This window comes from Mesoplodon mirus, assembly GCF_964341445.2.
Source record: "Mesoplodon mirus genome assembly, chromosome: 10".
NCBI classification, from domain to species: Eukaryota; Metazoa; Chordata; class Mammalia; order Artiodactyla; family Ziphiidae; genus Mesoplodon; species Mesoplodon mirus.
In genome coordinates, this window is record NC_138986.1 from 20227569 (window position 1) to 20244295 (window position 16727).

The following is a 16727-nucleotide window of genomic DNA, read 5'->3' on the forward strand; positions in this document are numbered from 1 at the left end:
CCACACTCTCTGCCGAAGCCCCTGCTTCTGACTCACTAAGACAACAGAAGCAGTCAGAGGGCTTTTACTCTCTGGGGTGAGGTTCCTCCTTCTCATGAGCTCTCACACCGCATCCAGTAATCTGCTTCATATGCCTTTGCTGTCCCTCCAGTTACTGAAGATGAACCACCTGTGCTTCTCCTTAAGCTCTCAGCCCCTCTTGCCATTAAGGCGGTGGTAACACAATCAGAGGGTTCACTGTTTCAAAAAGATTCACAAACAAGTTCATGAGAGAAAGTGTCCTCCAAAGATTTACTGTGGTCTTGGGACACATTGTTTCTAAGAGCACCTGATAAAGAACATACTGAAAGGCACATGCCTATAGCTGCCAACAGTTCTCAGCAGAATTTTAAATGAAAAATCAAAACCTTTTCCCCTCAAAGGAACAAAACCACCTTTGTGCACCGCTCCAGTCATTGCTTTTAAGTCCATGTTCTGTGATAGCTGCCTTAAGTAGACACCTGGGAGAACAGTGGCAGTCAAATCTATCCAGGGTAACTTTATATAGTACATAGGAGGCCTTTAAAAAGCTGTTTGAATACAAAAGGTCAAGCACTTGGCATTTTGGGCATTTGGAAGGACTGGTTTGGGAGGGGTCCCCCTCCCTGGACTGACAAACTGTTGTATTCAATCAATTAACATGTCAAGCAAGTTTACTTATTTACATGGGGAATAAAGTAGCACTAAAATCGGTGGTAGCTAATCACTTACTCTAGGTTATAATCTATAACACCTAAACCAATCAACCCATTAACTCTTACCTGTGGCCTGCTGGGGAGATTTGCTGAAAGAGAAAACAAAAGTAATCAACTGAAGGTGGTACTGTGGTTCCCCCTTTCAGGCATGCAAAAGCGTGGACTGTACCATTCCCAGCTGTTAAGTGGATGTTAATAAGAGAAGAAGAACAGGTTTGGGGATTTTTTTTTTTTTTTTTTTTTTGCTCAGATGCTTTAAAAGGGCTAGTTTCCCTAGTTAGCTTCTCATATCTCATGTGCTGTAAGATACAAAAATTCCACCCAAATATGCAAAAGATATGCCAGCTCTCTCAAATAAGTACACACTAAAGCATTCAGTGAGTAATTAGTTTTGCAAAAAAATCTTAAAATTTCCTGCTGAAATCACGCCATATATTTAGTTTATGTATTAGAACAGAGCAAATTCTGTACATTCTACTGAATAGTACAGATTCTGACCAAGAGGTCATTGGGGAAATGAAGGAGCCTGAATCTTTAGTTTCTGCCACCCTTACCCCAAAGGCTAGGAAGATGGTGGCGATGTGTCTGCATCAAGGAAAGGTCTGGCCTAGTCCTCAGCACTCAGAAGTCTTCTAGGAACTTGGGCTAATTGTACCTTCCATGGGCTCAGTTAAGAGCATGAGAGAACTTAGAATATGGTGTCTAATTTGCCTTTGCATCTGAGCAGTTCAATTCCTTCTTGGTTACAGAGGCCATGGGACAGTGTAGCTGATCCAGTGGGACCTGGGAGGGCAGGCACTAGCAAGTCTCTTCTTTAACACCCCTGCTTTTTCATCTCTCCCTTTTACTGTGCCATCTCAAAATTATTGGACTTATACCCAACCCTGGGGACAGACGGAGCTCCACCCCCAGTGATGGTAACATCTTTTCTGGGTCAAATAAGAATTGTCCCTAATCAAACAGCATGTTACTCCTTTCATCTCTCATTTTTCTTTGCTGAGGGAAAAAAAAGACATCTGTGACCACACAGTGGGTGTTTTGTGAGAAAGAAAGCAAGAACGGCCACTTTCTTATGATGCCTGGAGGGAAAGTGTGAGCCCCAGCAATACTGGGGGGAATGATCAGGTTAAAAAAGCCTAGTCCTACCAGGTATGTCAATTATATCAGGAGAAAAAGAGTGGATCTCCTTACACATATGAGAACTACACCATCCTGAGGGAAAGCTTAGTTGCATTAGCATGAAGTACTCCATAGGCAGAGTTATGCTTCTCTTCTAAGTAACAAATACCCAAATCCAAACAGAAATCAAATCCATTTTGCTCCAAATCAACATTTTAACCCTATAGTCTTGTAAGTCATACTGAACAAATCATACAAGTATATTTTTAAAAGAAATCAGGAAAACATTGCACTGTAGTAGGTCTTGAGATTTTGATGAATGTCAGTCAAGCTCAATAAATATAGGCAGAAGGAGACCTTCAAGATGGCGGAGGAGTAAGACGTGGAGATCACCTTCCTACACACAAATACATCAAAAATACATCTACATGTGAACAACTCCTAGAGGACACCCACTGAATGCTGGCAGAAGACCTCAGACTTCCCAAAAGGCAAGAAACTCCCCACGTACCTGGGTAGAGCAAAAGAGAAGAGAAAAAACAAACACAAAAGAATAGGGACAGGACCTACACCTCCGAGAGGGAGCTGTGAAGGAGGAAAAGTTTCCACACACTAGGAAGCCCGTTCACTGGCAGAGAACGGGGTGGGCTGGGGGGAAGCTTTGGAGCCACAGAGGAGAGTGCAGGAACAGGGGTGCAGAGGGCAAAGAGGAGAGATTCCCGCACAGAGGATCAGTGCCAACCAGCACTCACCAGCCCGAGAGGCTTGTCTGCTCAACCGCCCGGGCAGGCAGGGGCTGGGAGCTGAGGCTCGGGCTTTGGAGGTTGGATCCCCCGGAGAGGACTGGGGCTGGCTGCGTGAACACAGCCTGAAGGGGCTAGGGCGCCACAGCTAGCCGGGAGGGAGTCTAGGGAAAAGTCTGGAGCTGCTGAAGAGGCAAGAGACCTTCGTTTCGGGGTGTGCGAGGAGAGGGGATTCCTCTCCAGTGTGCCCACCGAAGGCAGAGCACCGCCTAAGTGAGCTCCCGAGACGGGTGCAAGCCACGGCTATCAGCTCGGAACCCAGAGACGGGCATGAACGGCTAATGCTGCTGCCGCTGCCACCAAGAATCCTGTGTGCAAGCACAGGTCACTATCCACACCTCCCCTCCCGGGAGCCTGTGCAGCCCGCCACTGCCAGGGTCCCGTGATCCAAGGACAACTTCCCCGGGAGAACGCCTCAGGGTGCTGCAACGTCACACTGGCCTCTGCTGCTGCAGGCTCGCCCTGCATTCCAATTATGACTATCGTATCCCTCCCTCACCCCCAGCCTGAGTATGGAAGAGAGCCCTAATCAGCTGCTGCTTTAACCCCCTCCTGTCTGGGCAGGTAACAGACTCCTGAGGGTGGTCTACACACAGAGGCGGGGCCAAAACCAAAGCTGAACCCTAGGAGCTGTGGGAACAAGAAAAGAAAGGAAAATTTCTCTGTGCAGTCTCAGGAGCAGCAGATTAAATCCTCACAGTCAACTGGATGTACCCTGCATATGTGGAATACCTGAAGAGACAACAAATGTTCCCAAAATTGAGGCGGTGGACTTTGGAAGCAACTGTAGACTTGGGGTTGGTTTTCTGTGTCTGATTTGATGTTTATTTTAGTTTAGTATTTACTGCTTCTTATCATTGGTGGATTTGATTATTGGTTTGGTTGCTCTCTTCCTTTTATATATATATATATATTTTCCTTTTTCTCTTTTTGTTAGTGTGTATGTCTATGCTTCTTTGTGTGATTTTCTCTGTATAGGTTTGCTTTTACCATTTGTCCTGGGGTTCTGTCTATCGGTTTTTTTGTTTTTGTTTTTGCTTTTCTCTCTTCCTTTTCTTCTGAGCCGTGTGGCTGACAAGGTCTTGGTGCTCCGGCTGGGTGTCAGGCCTGAGCCTCTGAGATGGGAGGGCCGAGGCCAGGACATTGGACTACCAGAAACCTCCAAGCCCCACGTAATATCAATTGGTGAGAGCTCTCCCAGAGATCTTCCTCTCAACACTAAGATCCAGCTCCACCCAACGGCCAGCATGCTCCAGTGTAGCATGCCCCATGCCAAATAACTAGCAAGACAGGAACACAACCCCACCCATTAGCAGAGAGGCTGCCTAAAGTCACACTAAGTTCACAGACACTCCAAAACACACCATCAGACACGGCCCTGCCCACCAGAAGGACAAGATACAGGCCCACCTACCAGAATACAGGCACCAGTCCCTGCCACCAGGAGGCCTACACAAGCCACTGAAACAACTGCACCCACTGGCGGCAGATACAAAAAATAACGGGAAATACGAACCTGCAGGCTGCAAAAAGGAGACCCCAAACACAGTAAGTTAAACAAAATGAGAAGACAGAGAAATATGCAGCAGATGAAGGAGCAAGGTAAAAGCCCAAATAAATGAAGAGGAAATAGGCAGTCTACCTGAAAAAGAATCCAGAGTACTGACAGTAAATATGTTTCAAAGTCTTGGAAATAGAATGGAGAAAATACAAGAAATGTTTAACAAGGACCTAGAAGAACTAAAGAGCAAACAATGATGAACAACACAATAAATGAAATTAAAAATACTCTAGAAGGAATCAATAGCAGAATAACTGAGGCAGAAGAACAGATAAGTGACCTGGAATATAAAATAGTGGAAATGACTACCACAGAGCAGAATAAAGAAAAAAGAATGAAAAGAATTGAAGACAGTCTCAGAGACCTCTGGGACAGTATTAAATGCATCAACATTCGAATTACAGGGGTCCCAGAAGAGGAAGAGAGAAAGAAGAGTCTGAGAAAATATGTGAAGAGATTATAGTTGAAAACTTCCCTAACATGGTGAAGGAAATAGTTAATCAAGTCCAGGAAGCACAGAGAGTCCCATACAGGATAAATCCAAGTAGAAACATTCCAAGACACATATTAATCAAACTATGAAAAATTCAATACAAAGAAAAAATATTAAAGGAAGCAAGGGGAAAACAACAAATAACATACAAAGGAATACCCATAAGGTTAACAGCTGATCTTTCAGCAGAAACTCTGCAAGCCAGAAGGGAGTGGCAGGACATATTTAAAGTGATGAAAAGGAAAAACCTACAACCAAAATTACTCTACCCAGCAAGGATCTCATCTAGGTTTGACAGAGAAATTAAAACCTTCACAGACAAGCAAAAGGTAAGAGAATTCAGCATCACCAAACCAGCTTTACAACAAATGCTAAAGGAACTTCTCTAGGCAGGAAACACAAGAGAAGGAAAAGACCTACAATAACAAACCCAAAACAATTAAGAAAATGGTAACGGGAACATACATATTGATAATTACCTTAAATGTAAATGGATTAAATGCTCCAACCAAAAGACACAGACTGGCTGAAGGGATACAAAGACAAGACCCATACCTATGCTGTCTACAAGAGACCTACATCAGACCTAGGGACATATACAGACACAAAGTGAGGGGATGGAAAAAGATATTCCATGCAAATGGAAATCAAAAGAAAGCTGGAGTAGCAATACTCCTATCAGAAAAAATAGACTTTAAAATAAAGACTATTACAAGAGACAAAGAAGGACACCACATAATGATCAAGGGATCAATCCAAGAAGAAAATATAACAATTGTAAATATTTATGCACCCAACATAGGAGCACCTTAATATATAAGACAAATGCTAACAGCCATAAAAGGGGAAATCAACAGTAACACAATCTTAGTAGGGGGCTTTAACACCCCACTTTCACCAATGCACAGGTCATCCAAAAAGAAAATAAATAAGGAAACACAAGCTTTAAAAGACACATTAGACCAGATAGACTTAATTGATATTTATAGAACATTCCATCCAAAAATAACAGAATACACTTTCTTCTCAAGTGCTCATGGAACATTCTCCAGGATAGATCATATCTTGGGTCACAAATCAAGCCTCGGTAAATTTAAGAAAATTGAAATTATATCAAGTACCTTTTCCAACCACAACGCTATGAGACTAGATGTCAATTACAGGGGAAAAAATGTAAAAAATACAAACACATGGAGGCTAAATAATATGCTACTAAATGACCAAGAGATCACTGAAGAAATCAAAGAGGAAATCAAAAAATACCTAGAAACAAATGACAGTGAAAACACGACGACCCAAAACCTATGGGATACAGCAAAAACAGTTCTAAGAGGGAAGTTTACTGCCATACAATCCTACCTCAAGAAACAAGAAACATCTCAAATAAACAACCTAACCTTGCACCTAAAGCAATTAGAGAAAGAAGAACAAAGGAACCCCCAAGGTTAGCAGAACCATAAAGATCAGATCTGAAATAAATGAAACTGAAAGAGAACTTAAGGAAGCAATCTCACTTACCATAGCAAGAAAAAGAATAAAATACCTAGGAGTAAAGCTTCCTAAGGAGACAAAAGACCTGTATGCAGAAGACTATGAGACACTGTTGAAAGAAATTAAAGATGACACAAACAGATGGAGAGATATACCACGTCCTTGGATTGGAAGAATCAACGTTGTGAAAATGACTATACTACCCAAAGCAATCTACAGATTCAATGCAATCCCTATCAAATTACCAAAGGCATTTTTTACAGAACTAGAATGAAAAATTTTACAATTTGTATGGAAACACAAAAGACCCTGAATAGCCAAAGCAGTCTTGAGAAAGAAAAACGGAGTTGGAAGAATCAGGCTCCTGGACTTCAGACTATAATACAAAGCTACAGTAATCAAGAAAATACGGTACTGGCACAAAAACAGAAATATAGATCAATGGAACAGGATAGAAAGCCCAGAGATAAACCCATGCACATATGGTCACCTATCTTTGACAAAGGAGGCAAGAATATACAATGGAGAAAATACAGCCTCTTCAATAAATTTTGCTGGGAAACTGGACAGCTACATGTAAAAGAATGAAATTAGAACATTTCTTAACACCATACACAAAAATAAACTCAAAATGCATCAAAGACCTAAATGTAAGACCAGACACTATAAAACTCTTAGAGGAAAACATAGACAGAACACTCTATGACATAAATCACAGCAAGATCCTTTTTGACCCACCTCCCAGAGGAATGGAAAAAAACCCAAAAATAAACAAATGGGACCTAATGAAGTTTAAGAGCTTTTGCACAGCAAAGGAAACCATAAACAAGACAAAAAGACAACCCTCAGAATGGGAGAAAATATTTGCAAATGAGCAAACTGACAAAGCATTCATCTCCAAAACATACAAACAGCTCATGCAACTCAATATCAAAAAAACAAACAACCCAATCCAAAAATGGGAAGAAGACCTAAATAGACATTTCTCCAAAGAAGACATACAGGTGGCCAAGAGGCACATGAAAAGTTGCTCAACATCACCAATTGTTAGAGAAATGCAAATCAAAACTACAGTGAGGTATCACCTCACACCAGTTAGAATGGGCATCATCAGAAAATCTACAAACAACATATCCTGGAAAGGGTGTGGAGAAAAGGGAACCCTCCTGCACTGTTGGTGGGAATGTAAATTGATACAGCCACTGTGGAGAACAGTATGGAGGTGCCTTAAAAAACTAAAACTAGAGCTACCACATGACCCAGCAATCCCACTACTGGGTATATACTGTGAGAAAACGATAATTCAAAGAGTCATGTACCACCATGTTCATTGAAGCACTATTTACAATAGCCAGGACATGGAAGTAACCTAAGTGTCCATCGACAGTTGAATGGATAAAGAAGACGTGGCACATATATATAATGTAATATTACTCAGCCATAAAAAGAAACAAAATTGAGTTATTTGTGGTGAGGTGGATGGACCTAGAGTCTGTCATACAGATTGAAGTAAGTCAGAAAGAGAAAAACAAATATTGTATATTAATGCATATATGTGGAATCTAAAAAAAATAAATAAATGGTTCTGAAGAACCTAGGTGCAAGACAGGAATAAAGACGCAGACGTAGAGAATGGACTTGAGGACACAGGGTGGGAGAAGGGTAAGCTGGGATGAAGTGAGAGAGTGATATGGACATATATACACTACCAAATGTAAAACAGATAGCTAGTGGGAAGCAGCCACATAGCACAGGGAGATCAGCTCGGTGCTCTGTGACCACCTAGAGGGGTTGGATAGGGAGGGTGGGAGGGAGGCACAAGAGGGAGGGTATATGGGGATATATGTATACGTATAGCTGATTCACTGTTATACAGCAGAAACTAACACAACATGGTAAAGCAATTATACTCCAATAAAGAGGTTATAAATAAATAAATAAATATAGGCAATTCACAGTGAAAATATGCTTGTAGATAAAAAAATTGAAAAAGCATTTATTGGTCTATTAGTAAAAAATAATATTCAGCTTACTACTAGTATCATATATATTTGGATGATACAAATGAAAAAACCAACAAAAGATTTTACACTAAGAAAATTAGTTACAGCAGTCAGTGGAAATTTTACTATGTTGGTTTATAGGCAACACATTTAAATTCCCTTCATTAACTTCTTGCCAGGAAGGGGTGGAAATACTTGCCTCTCTGCTCTGAAATTCAATGTAAATAATGAAAAGAAAATTTTAAAAGGCCATAATTCAAGGATGCTATCAGGACCAAGTGGGATATTAATCCAAGACAGAGGAATTCTAAAGTGTTACGTGCAACAATATACAGACACAGTACGAAAAAAAAAAGTCATGTTTAAGTAGGCAATTCATGCAATTAGGATTTAAGAATACAATTTCTTTTTAATTCCTAGACTTCCAGGAGTGGAAATTCACTTGTGACCATGCTAATTTTTAATTCACAAAGGATCAAAAGTCAAGGTTAACATGCAGATCTCAATTCATTGTATGCTGGTGACAAGCAATTTTAAAGTTCTTGTTAGTTACGGGGGCTCAAGGGATTGGTTTGCCATTAGGAGGATGCCAATCTGATTTGCTTTCAAAAAATCCTCCAAAGGTGGTCAGTAAGTTTCGGGAATGCGAAGGCTTATTAAAATATTTGCTAGCTTGAGCAACTTAAAAGGGGCAACAAAGCTAAGGAATCCTACAGAATCTTCTAAGTACTATCTGGGGGAAACTTAAACAACTAAACTTTCCTTCCCAGTGGGAATATGTAATCATTCATTCATTCATTCAATTCAGAAATGTATTGAGCACCAAATCTATGGCAGGTGCTTATTTCTATTCTGCATCCATTTTCTTAAAGGGTTTAATAACTTTAGGCAGAACTTTAAAAATATATATCAATTTTACAAATAAATCAGTTACACCTTTATTTTTCTGGAAAGCTGTCCCTATCTTGGAGATTTTTATATTATCAAAGCAAAGTATAATATATAAATACCAAGAAGAGCAATCTAAACCCAAATTAATAGCAGAACCTCGGAAACAAAAAATAATAAGATCTAAATTTAAAAGGATTTCTAAAATAATACTATCATCATTTCCTATGTGGGATGTATTTGAGCTCTTCAAAATAACATATGACTAGTAATACTCACCCACAGAAAACTATAAATATTACAAATATTTGTGAATGTGTAAACTTTGACTGTAAGAACACAGGGTCACATACTGTTAAGGAATCTTGGGTTTCTGCAACTCACCCTCACAATAGAGAATTGCACAGGTGAGAAGGCACCAATGCAAAGTGGGAGTTTAACCTGTCATGTGGATCCCACTGAAGATATATACTGTTCTCAGGAACCAATAATAGCTATTAATGGCTAATAAGATACCAACCAATGGGAATTTTACACTTGCCTTTAAGGGAAGCCAGAAAATGAAATGAATGCACCCCTCCCTTAAGATTTATTTTTGCCCTATACTTATGTTATTATTTATTTTTAATTATATTCTCTTGTAAAATATGACATAGATTAGCTTTATACAATATCTCCATATAAGAATATACTGTGAAAAAGATTTAAAAGTAACTGCTTTAAAAAAATTAAACTTTTAAAATGGACCATGAATTCTTGTATAAAAATTTTAATATGGAAATTATACATTTTATATCCACTAGAAAGCATATATTTAAATATATTTCCCATGCTAGCTCTCACTGCCAATTGACTTTTAACTTGAAAATATCCATTATGATAGCTGAATAAAAACTTCTAAACAGGTTTGACTTACAGAATTTGTTCTTAACTAATTATTAATGTATTTGGATTTAAGCTAAACTAAAAAGTAATTTAATTTTGAAACTCTGGCTTATAAAGACTATGATGAGGTTTCATGTAGCCATTAAGTAAAATATAATGTGGAACCAAAATCTCTATTAAATTTAACCTTGAATTATAATTAAAACAAAGATTTAATCTGTTCATCTATCATGGCTGTTATAGAGCCTAGTAAATAAGTAACAATCTGATAGCATATGGGCTTCACCTGACCCTCTGAAGCTTCTGTGATACTCTACAGGGCCAAAAACCTCTGTGTGTGTGTGTGTGTGTGTGTATGCACATGCTTTTTGGGTGGGTGAGCACGAAGATTGATATATGGTACATATGATTCTGCAAACTTTGAGAAATGAAATTACAAATAATAACCTGGGAAACTATATGCTCCCCAATATAAATATATTTATGGACTTATGGAAACTGCCATATGTCCTTTGGGCAATTACTTCTGAAAATTCAGAGAAGATTATATTTCAAATAGCTGTTTCCACTTCCCACTAAGGTTGGCATTTTGTAAACTGTAGAGTGGTATAAATTGAAGCATACTTTTTAAACGAAGTCAACATATCATGTTTACCTACACTCCTGATAATGTCTTTTCCCTCATTTAAAATATTTTCCAAGAAGATGGAAAAGGGTGTGATGAGAAGCTGTTTTATATATATATATATATATATATATATATATATATATATATACACTACATATACAGGATATATTATATATAACAGTATATGTATATACTAAAATCTTAGTCTAATAGCTGACTAGATTTAATCACCCCCAAAATTATAAATGTATTTATAAATAATCATAGTTATTTAAAAGATTATTTAAAATATAATTGTAGCACTATATACTATGTATATACAGTAAACTGTTTGAAACAGCAGAAATGTTTTCTTTGAGGACTCAGCAGAAACTGCAAGGTAGCAAGGTACTGAAAACAAAATGTTTGGGAAAAAAAATCAATAAATAGAAATCATTATATAATTTCCTCTGGGACTTGAACTGTTTTTATTTGGTTGTTTTCTGGCTCTTAGTTTTCATATGGAAAATTGACAGGGTCATAATCTGTGATGCCTTAAATAGTTTGGCCTTTATACAGTGACTATTTTATTCCATGAGAAAAGAACTCCAAAACCAAAAAAAAAAAAATAAACCCAAACCAAAACAAAAAAAAAAAGGAGGGAAAAAAAAGGAAAATTTTAAAATAATCCCTTTCTACACCTGAATTTGATGACATCAGAAGACAAGGTCTGAAGAGAGGGAATTACATTAGAAAAAGCCATTTCCAGACCTTGTTTGGTATGTCAGTAAAAGCTCTCTTTCGAAGTAATACATGTTTCTTACTATAGCCTGCATTGAAGAGGATAATTTCTCCTTAAAGACAGGCTTGTTTTATTTGCCTCATGTTATCACTCAGAAGGCAGACCAAAGAATCCCAAAGAGCAGGTTCTCACTGGCCCTGCACCCAGTGATGTGATGGTATATAGGCTGGGCTTCATTTGCTTTGCCGACATAAGGAATGTTTGATTTATCTTCAAATAATTTGCAGTCTTGTTTCTAATATTGGTTTTTGTTATCTTACCAAAGAAGACAAAGGGCCCCACTCAGGAAAAAGAAATGGAAGGAAAAAGTGTAGCAGTCATGTTATGATCTTTCATACTCACGGCAGCAAGATGGAAATGTACTGTTGATCTGCTCCATAACCTCTGTGAGGTCTGTGCTGGTGTCATGAGGGGGGGCCAGCAGGTCCTCTGCCGCTGTGACAGCAGATAGAAAGAACAAGAGACACTCTGAAATTAATGTCTGGCCTTCCACCAAAACGCAACTTCAGGGAGAAAATACTAGTACTGGCCTCTAAACATCAAGGTGAAAACAGTTCTCCTTATAAAGGATAATTTTAGGGGAAAATTCCAAAACCATTTTTGTATTTTTTTGTGGTAACAGAGTTTTACATAATTCAAATTTATTAGATGTTTCTAAAGGAAGAATCCACATGTCAGGGGAAAATTCACGAGTGAAAAATAATAGTCATATTATTGCAATTTATTAGTCAGAATTCCACTATTGTGCATTACAAGTATTTTTTCATATGAGAAAGATATTCCATTAATTTCTTTTTCCTTCCTTCTTTTTGGAGACGTCAGCATAGGCTAGCTTATACTGCCACAAAATTAGAGGTAGTTTTTTTTTTTTTGGCCATGCTGCGGGGCATGTGGGATCTTAGTTTCCCGACCAGGAATCGAACCCATGCCCGCTGCAGTGGAAGTGCAGAGTCCTAACCAGTGGACCACCAGGGAACTCCCACTAGAGGTATTTTATAATATATTTTTTACTTTGATGTTTTTTAGTCTATAATTGATAGCAAAATAGTCCTCTTATTTAAAAATTAAAATAATATTAATATTTTAGGTTTTCTACAGATTAATGCAGCAAAAGATAAACAAATTAATTTGCTTAAAGTATGTGGTCCTCAGTAGAATCTTAGAACTTAATTTCATCAATAACAAAATGTCATTCCAGAATGCCTGGTTGACAGGGCCCTTCCTAGCAGTAGTGACAGGTCCCCATTGTGACCAATGAGAGGCTGGGTGGGACTTCAGCCTCAAATGGGGGTGGGAGGGGCGGAAATGTCTGTAGGAGCTAGGATGGAGAAAGCAGAACACTGAGTCTCCAGCCCTGGGCAAAGAAAACTATGTTTGGTGTAATATTCTTTAGTATTTTATTCTGAATGTGTACAAGTATGAAATTTTAGAGACAGGAAATTTACTGAAACAAAGAATTGTTCCTAAGGCAAAGAAAAAAATAAATTGTGCTCATCCCAAAAGGAAAGAGCTCTTTTTCATCTTTCATCAAAATTCAGTCCACTACTACACCTTATATAAACAAGTGCATTATAGTTTATTATTCTAAAATGTTTGCTTTTTTGGTATAGTTAAAATGGCTTTGTACTCAGCTGAGACCACAGAGAATACAAATTCCTTTATGCCCTAAGGCACCCATGTGTAAGAATGTTATTTAAAATGAAAAGCCAACAAATGGCTAAGCCCAGAGTAGACCAGGGGAGGGAGTAGCCAAGTCTTGGGGACGCGGACCTGCTTGATGGAACTGTGGGCCGGGGTCTGGATCCAGCGAGTAGTTCAGTGCGGATTGCTGAGGTGAAGCCCAGGGGGAGACGCCATTGATTTGGGAATCCGATTCAGGCTGGAATCACATTCAGAGGTTAGAACAGAGGAAAGATTCAAATAACGATTAAAGAAAACATTTCCGTTTCTAACTTCCCCTCCCCAACTACAGATAATTAAATCACATAACATTCTTCACCCTCAGTCATTTTCAAATACATTTTAGCATCAGTTGGTGGGCTCACCAGTATTCACCTGAGGACCAAGTGGTCCTTTCCTTTTGATTTGGGCACCTTGAAGAACTTACTTGGTTGTATGGCAAGCTTTACCTATCAATATCAGTGTCATTCCTCAATTGTTCCATTATTTTTATGTCAACCAAGTGAATTTGGAAACATGTTTCATTCATCTTTTAAAAAATTAACACTGTTTCTCATATAGTAAATTTATCTAATTTCAAAATTAGCTCCTTTTTTATTCAAATCAATATTTAACAGCAATACTGGAGAGTGGTGAAGAGCACGATTCTGGATTTAGCTGTTCGGATACAAACTCAGTCACTCGGAGCTGAGTAATTTGGAGGAAATTTTTTTCTCTTTTTTTTTTTTTTTTTTTTTGTGGATGCACTACACTGTGGCATGTGGGATATTTGTTCCCCAACTAGGGATAGAACCCACACCCCAGGCAGTGGAAGCATGGAGTCTTAACCACTGGACCACCAGGGAAGTCCCTCTGAGGAAATTTTATGATCATCTGCTTTTTATTTATAAAACTGAATTTTTTATTTATAAACTAGTGGTAAGAGTGCCTGTGTCAGAGGGTTTTGTGAAGGAGGTGATCAATTAGTATTTCTAAAGCAATTAGAACAGAATCTGACACCTAATAAATACTTCACAAAGGCAGAAAGTTTGAAATGGACAAGTACATGGTCAAATTAGAAAAGTGTGATCCACTGTAAAGGGAATGCAGAAGTTACAATGGTTTTTTCTTTTAAATATATTTTTAATAAATTATTTATTTATGGCTGCATTGGGTCTTCATTGTTGGGTCTTCATTGCTGCACACGGGCTTTCTCTAGTTGTGGTGAGTGGGGGCTACTCTTCATTGCGGTGCGTGGGCTTCTCATTGCAGTGGCTTCTCTTGTTTCAGAGCTCGGGCTCTAGGCATGTGGGCTTCAGTACTTGTGGCACACGGGCTCAGTAGTTGTGGCTTGCAGGCTCTAGAGCACAGGCTCAGTAGTTGTGGCACACAGGCTTAGCTGCTCCGTGGCATGTGGGATCTTCCTGGATCAGGGCTCAAACCCACGTCCCCTGCATTGGCAGGCAGATTCTCAACCACTGAGCCACCAGGGAAGTCCCAGTTACAAGGTTTTTGATGCTGATTTTTCCATTACATCTATATTAGCTGAAGTCTGGTAGTTTTGCTAGTTTTTACTATCAGAGTTGAATTTTCCATCAACTTCTGGCATTCATGCTAAGTCATTAAGAAGGGATAAGAGTTCCACAGTCTGGAATACACAGAGCCATTTAGATATCCGATTTCTCGAAAAGCATTACTGTGCAATTCTGAAGGCTCACGAGCCATTAGGCAGCTCTGTCTAACAGGAGGAAGCTAGTAGGGGGAGGTGAGGGTGAGCAGAAGAGCCTTCGGCTCTCTTAAGAGCATCAACAGACTACAGCAAACAAAGCTTTCAAGCACAGCTTCCTTCTACAACAATTCTACCTATGCAGTAAATCCTTAATACTCACACTTCATATTCTAAATAAGAGAGTTCCAGAGAAGAGTCATCCCTTAACCAGGTACCATTCAGAAACATCAAATTCACATTACTAACAATGTAGCTTTTCCAATGTATACGAGTGGCACCAAGATAAGCTTCAAACATTCAAAGTACTTAGAGAAAACCAGCCAGGTCTTGGGGAAGGTCTAATGATGCACAGTTCCAAAGTAAACCTTCCCCCAAGCAGTCTCACAAAAAGGCTGAAACAGTGACAGACATTCAGAAAGTATAAGGGGTATTCTGTGGCCCACTGTGCAGGTAATGCAAAAATTACACTGTTTTGAATGATTCCGACATGTTAAAAGATACTGATAGCAACGGCAAAAAGATGGTTTTCTAAAATTTGAGAAAATCACTGGAGAGAGAGTTGTTTCTGCCTTTGACTCAATAAATCATTCCTGGAGAAAGTCATTCCTATTCACTGTGTAGGGGCCCCATACTGCATAGGCCAGAGAAAAAGGCAAAAGATGACATGAATTCTCATGTCAGGGATTCTTCAAGAGAGAAAAGTTCCAGGTCCATTTGCTGGGATTCTATACAATAGACACCTGCTGCAAAGACATCTTCACTACCAGTTCTGTGACATGACACCTATTCTTTAACTGCTAGATGTAATCAGGTACTTGATTCTCTATAGTGTGTTGTGTCTTTATAGGTGATACTACCTTATATATCATACTATTTTGTTATGGTCTCTAACAAGATCGAAGGTAAAAAGGCAGAAGCTGTATCTGATGCTTCTTTTATATCCCAAAGAACAGTGTTTTTCAAAACTGCAGGCTATTATCCATTGATGAGTTATAAAACCAGCACTAAGAAAGAAAGACAGAAGAAAAATAAGAGGTAGGGAGGGAGGGAGGAAGGAAGGAAGGGAAGAAGGAAAGAAGGAAGGAAAAAAATAGAAAGTAAGAGGCAGCATTTTTTAATAACAGCAATTAGCATTTTGTATTCATCATACATGTATGCATTCATCATAATGCAAATTGTATTTTTTATTGTCAAGAAAGTCTGCAAACAACTGCCATAAAACATGCTATGGTAGGAAATAATAGCTATGTTAGGAAATAATAACTGCAAATTAATAAACATCTGTTACTTAATTTCTTGAAAATAGCTCATTGGAAGGAGGTTTTACCATGAAGAGTTCACGTCACTTCCTTTCCCTTAATGCCCACAGATGTTTCCCAAATGTAATTTATGTAGATATATGTTATAGGATCTTTTGCCTTAAACTATTCAGAGCTGAGATAGATTTCAGTGTTAAAGAAGAATGCGCAATTCCATCTTAAGCTGGGAAAACACATTTTTTGGTGCCAGTGAGCATTTAATGCTTATGTTTGAAGAGGGATTTCTAACACAGTCTAAATCCACTATGGAGAGGAGAAACCGGAAGTGAACCTCTCTACCAACTCTGGGACTGAGTCCCATGGGACACGGGACTGGGGCAGATGGGGTGGGGACAGGTGACATCAAGTTCTGCATACGCTACCTGCTCTAGCAGCTGCCGAAGTCGGTGGAGCTGAGATTCCAGCTGCTTGTTGTGATCTTCCAAAATTTGCATCCTAGCCTCCAACCGACCTTTATGCTGCCTGAGGAGTTTTGCTTCTGCTATAAGTTCTGAATCCTCCGATGTGTGATGAGGAGATACAACAGAGTCTGGAGGGGAGCCAACAGGGAGGCCCCTTCTCAAGTGTTGGTCTTTCAGCTGCTCGTATTCCACTTGCAGATTTCTAGTGTAGAGAAGGGAAAACTGGAATTAGT

At 39.0% G+C, this 16727-nt stretch overlaps 1 protein-coding gene across 9 annotated transcripts in view; it reads right to left on the minus strand.

Annotated features, from left to right (window-relative positions):
• The window catches only part of UTRN (utrophin), a 527828-nt gene that overhangs the window by 3558 nt on the left and 507543 nt on the right, over nucleotides 1-16727 (minus strand). For 7 of the 9 annotated variants that reach the window (XM_082634328.1, XM_082634325.1, XM_082634326.1 and 4 more), the window contains 4 exons: nucleotides 16456-16696; nucleotides 13157-13265; nucleotides 11729-11821; nucleotides 732-823 (listed from right to left, as the gene is read on the minus strand). In XM_082634328.1, coding sequence (XP_082490454.1) covers nucleotides 747-823; nucleotides 11729-11821; nucleotides 13157-13265; nucleotides 16456-16696 — 520 coding nt within the window. In that variant the 3' untranslated portion in view covers nucleotides 732-746. Of the gene's footprint in view, nucleotides 1-731; nucleotides 824-11728; nucleotides 11822-13156; nucleotides 13266-16455; nucleotides 16697-16727 lie in introns of those variants that run through there. The other 2 variants (XM_082634331.1, XM_082634332.1) reach the window with 2 other exon arrangements.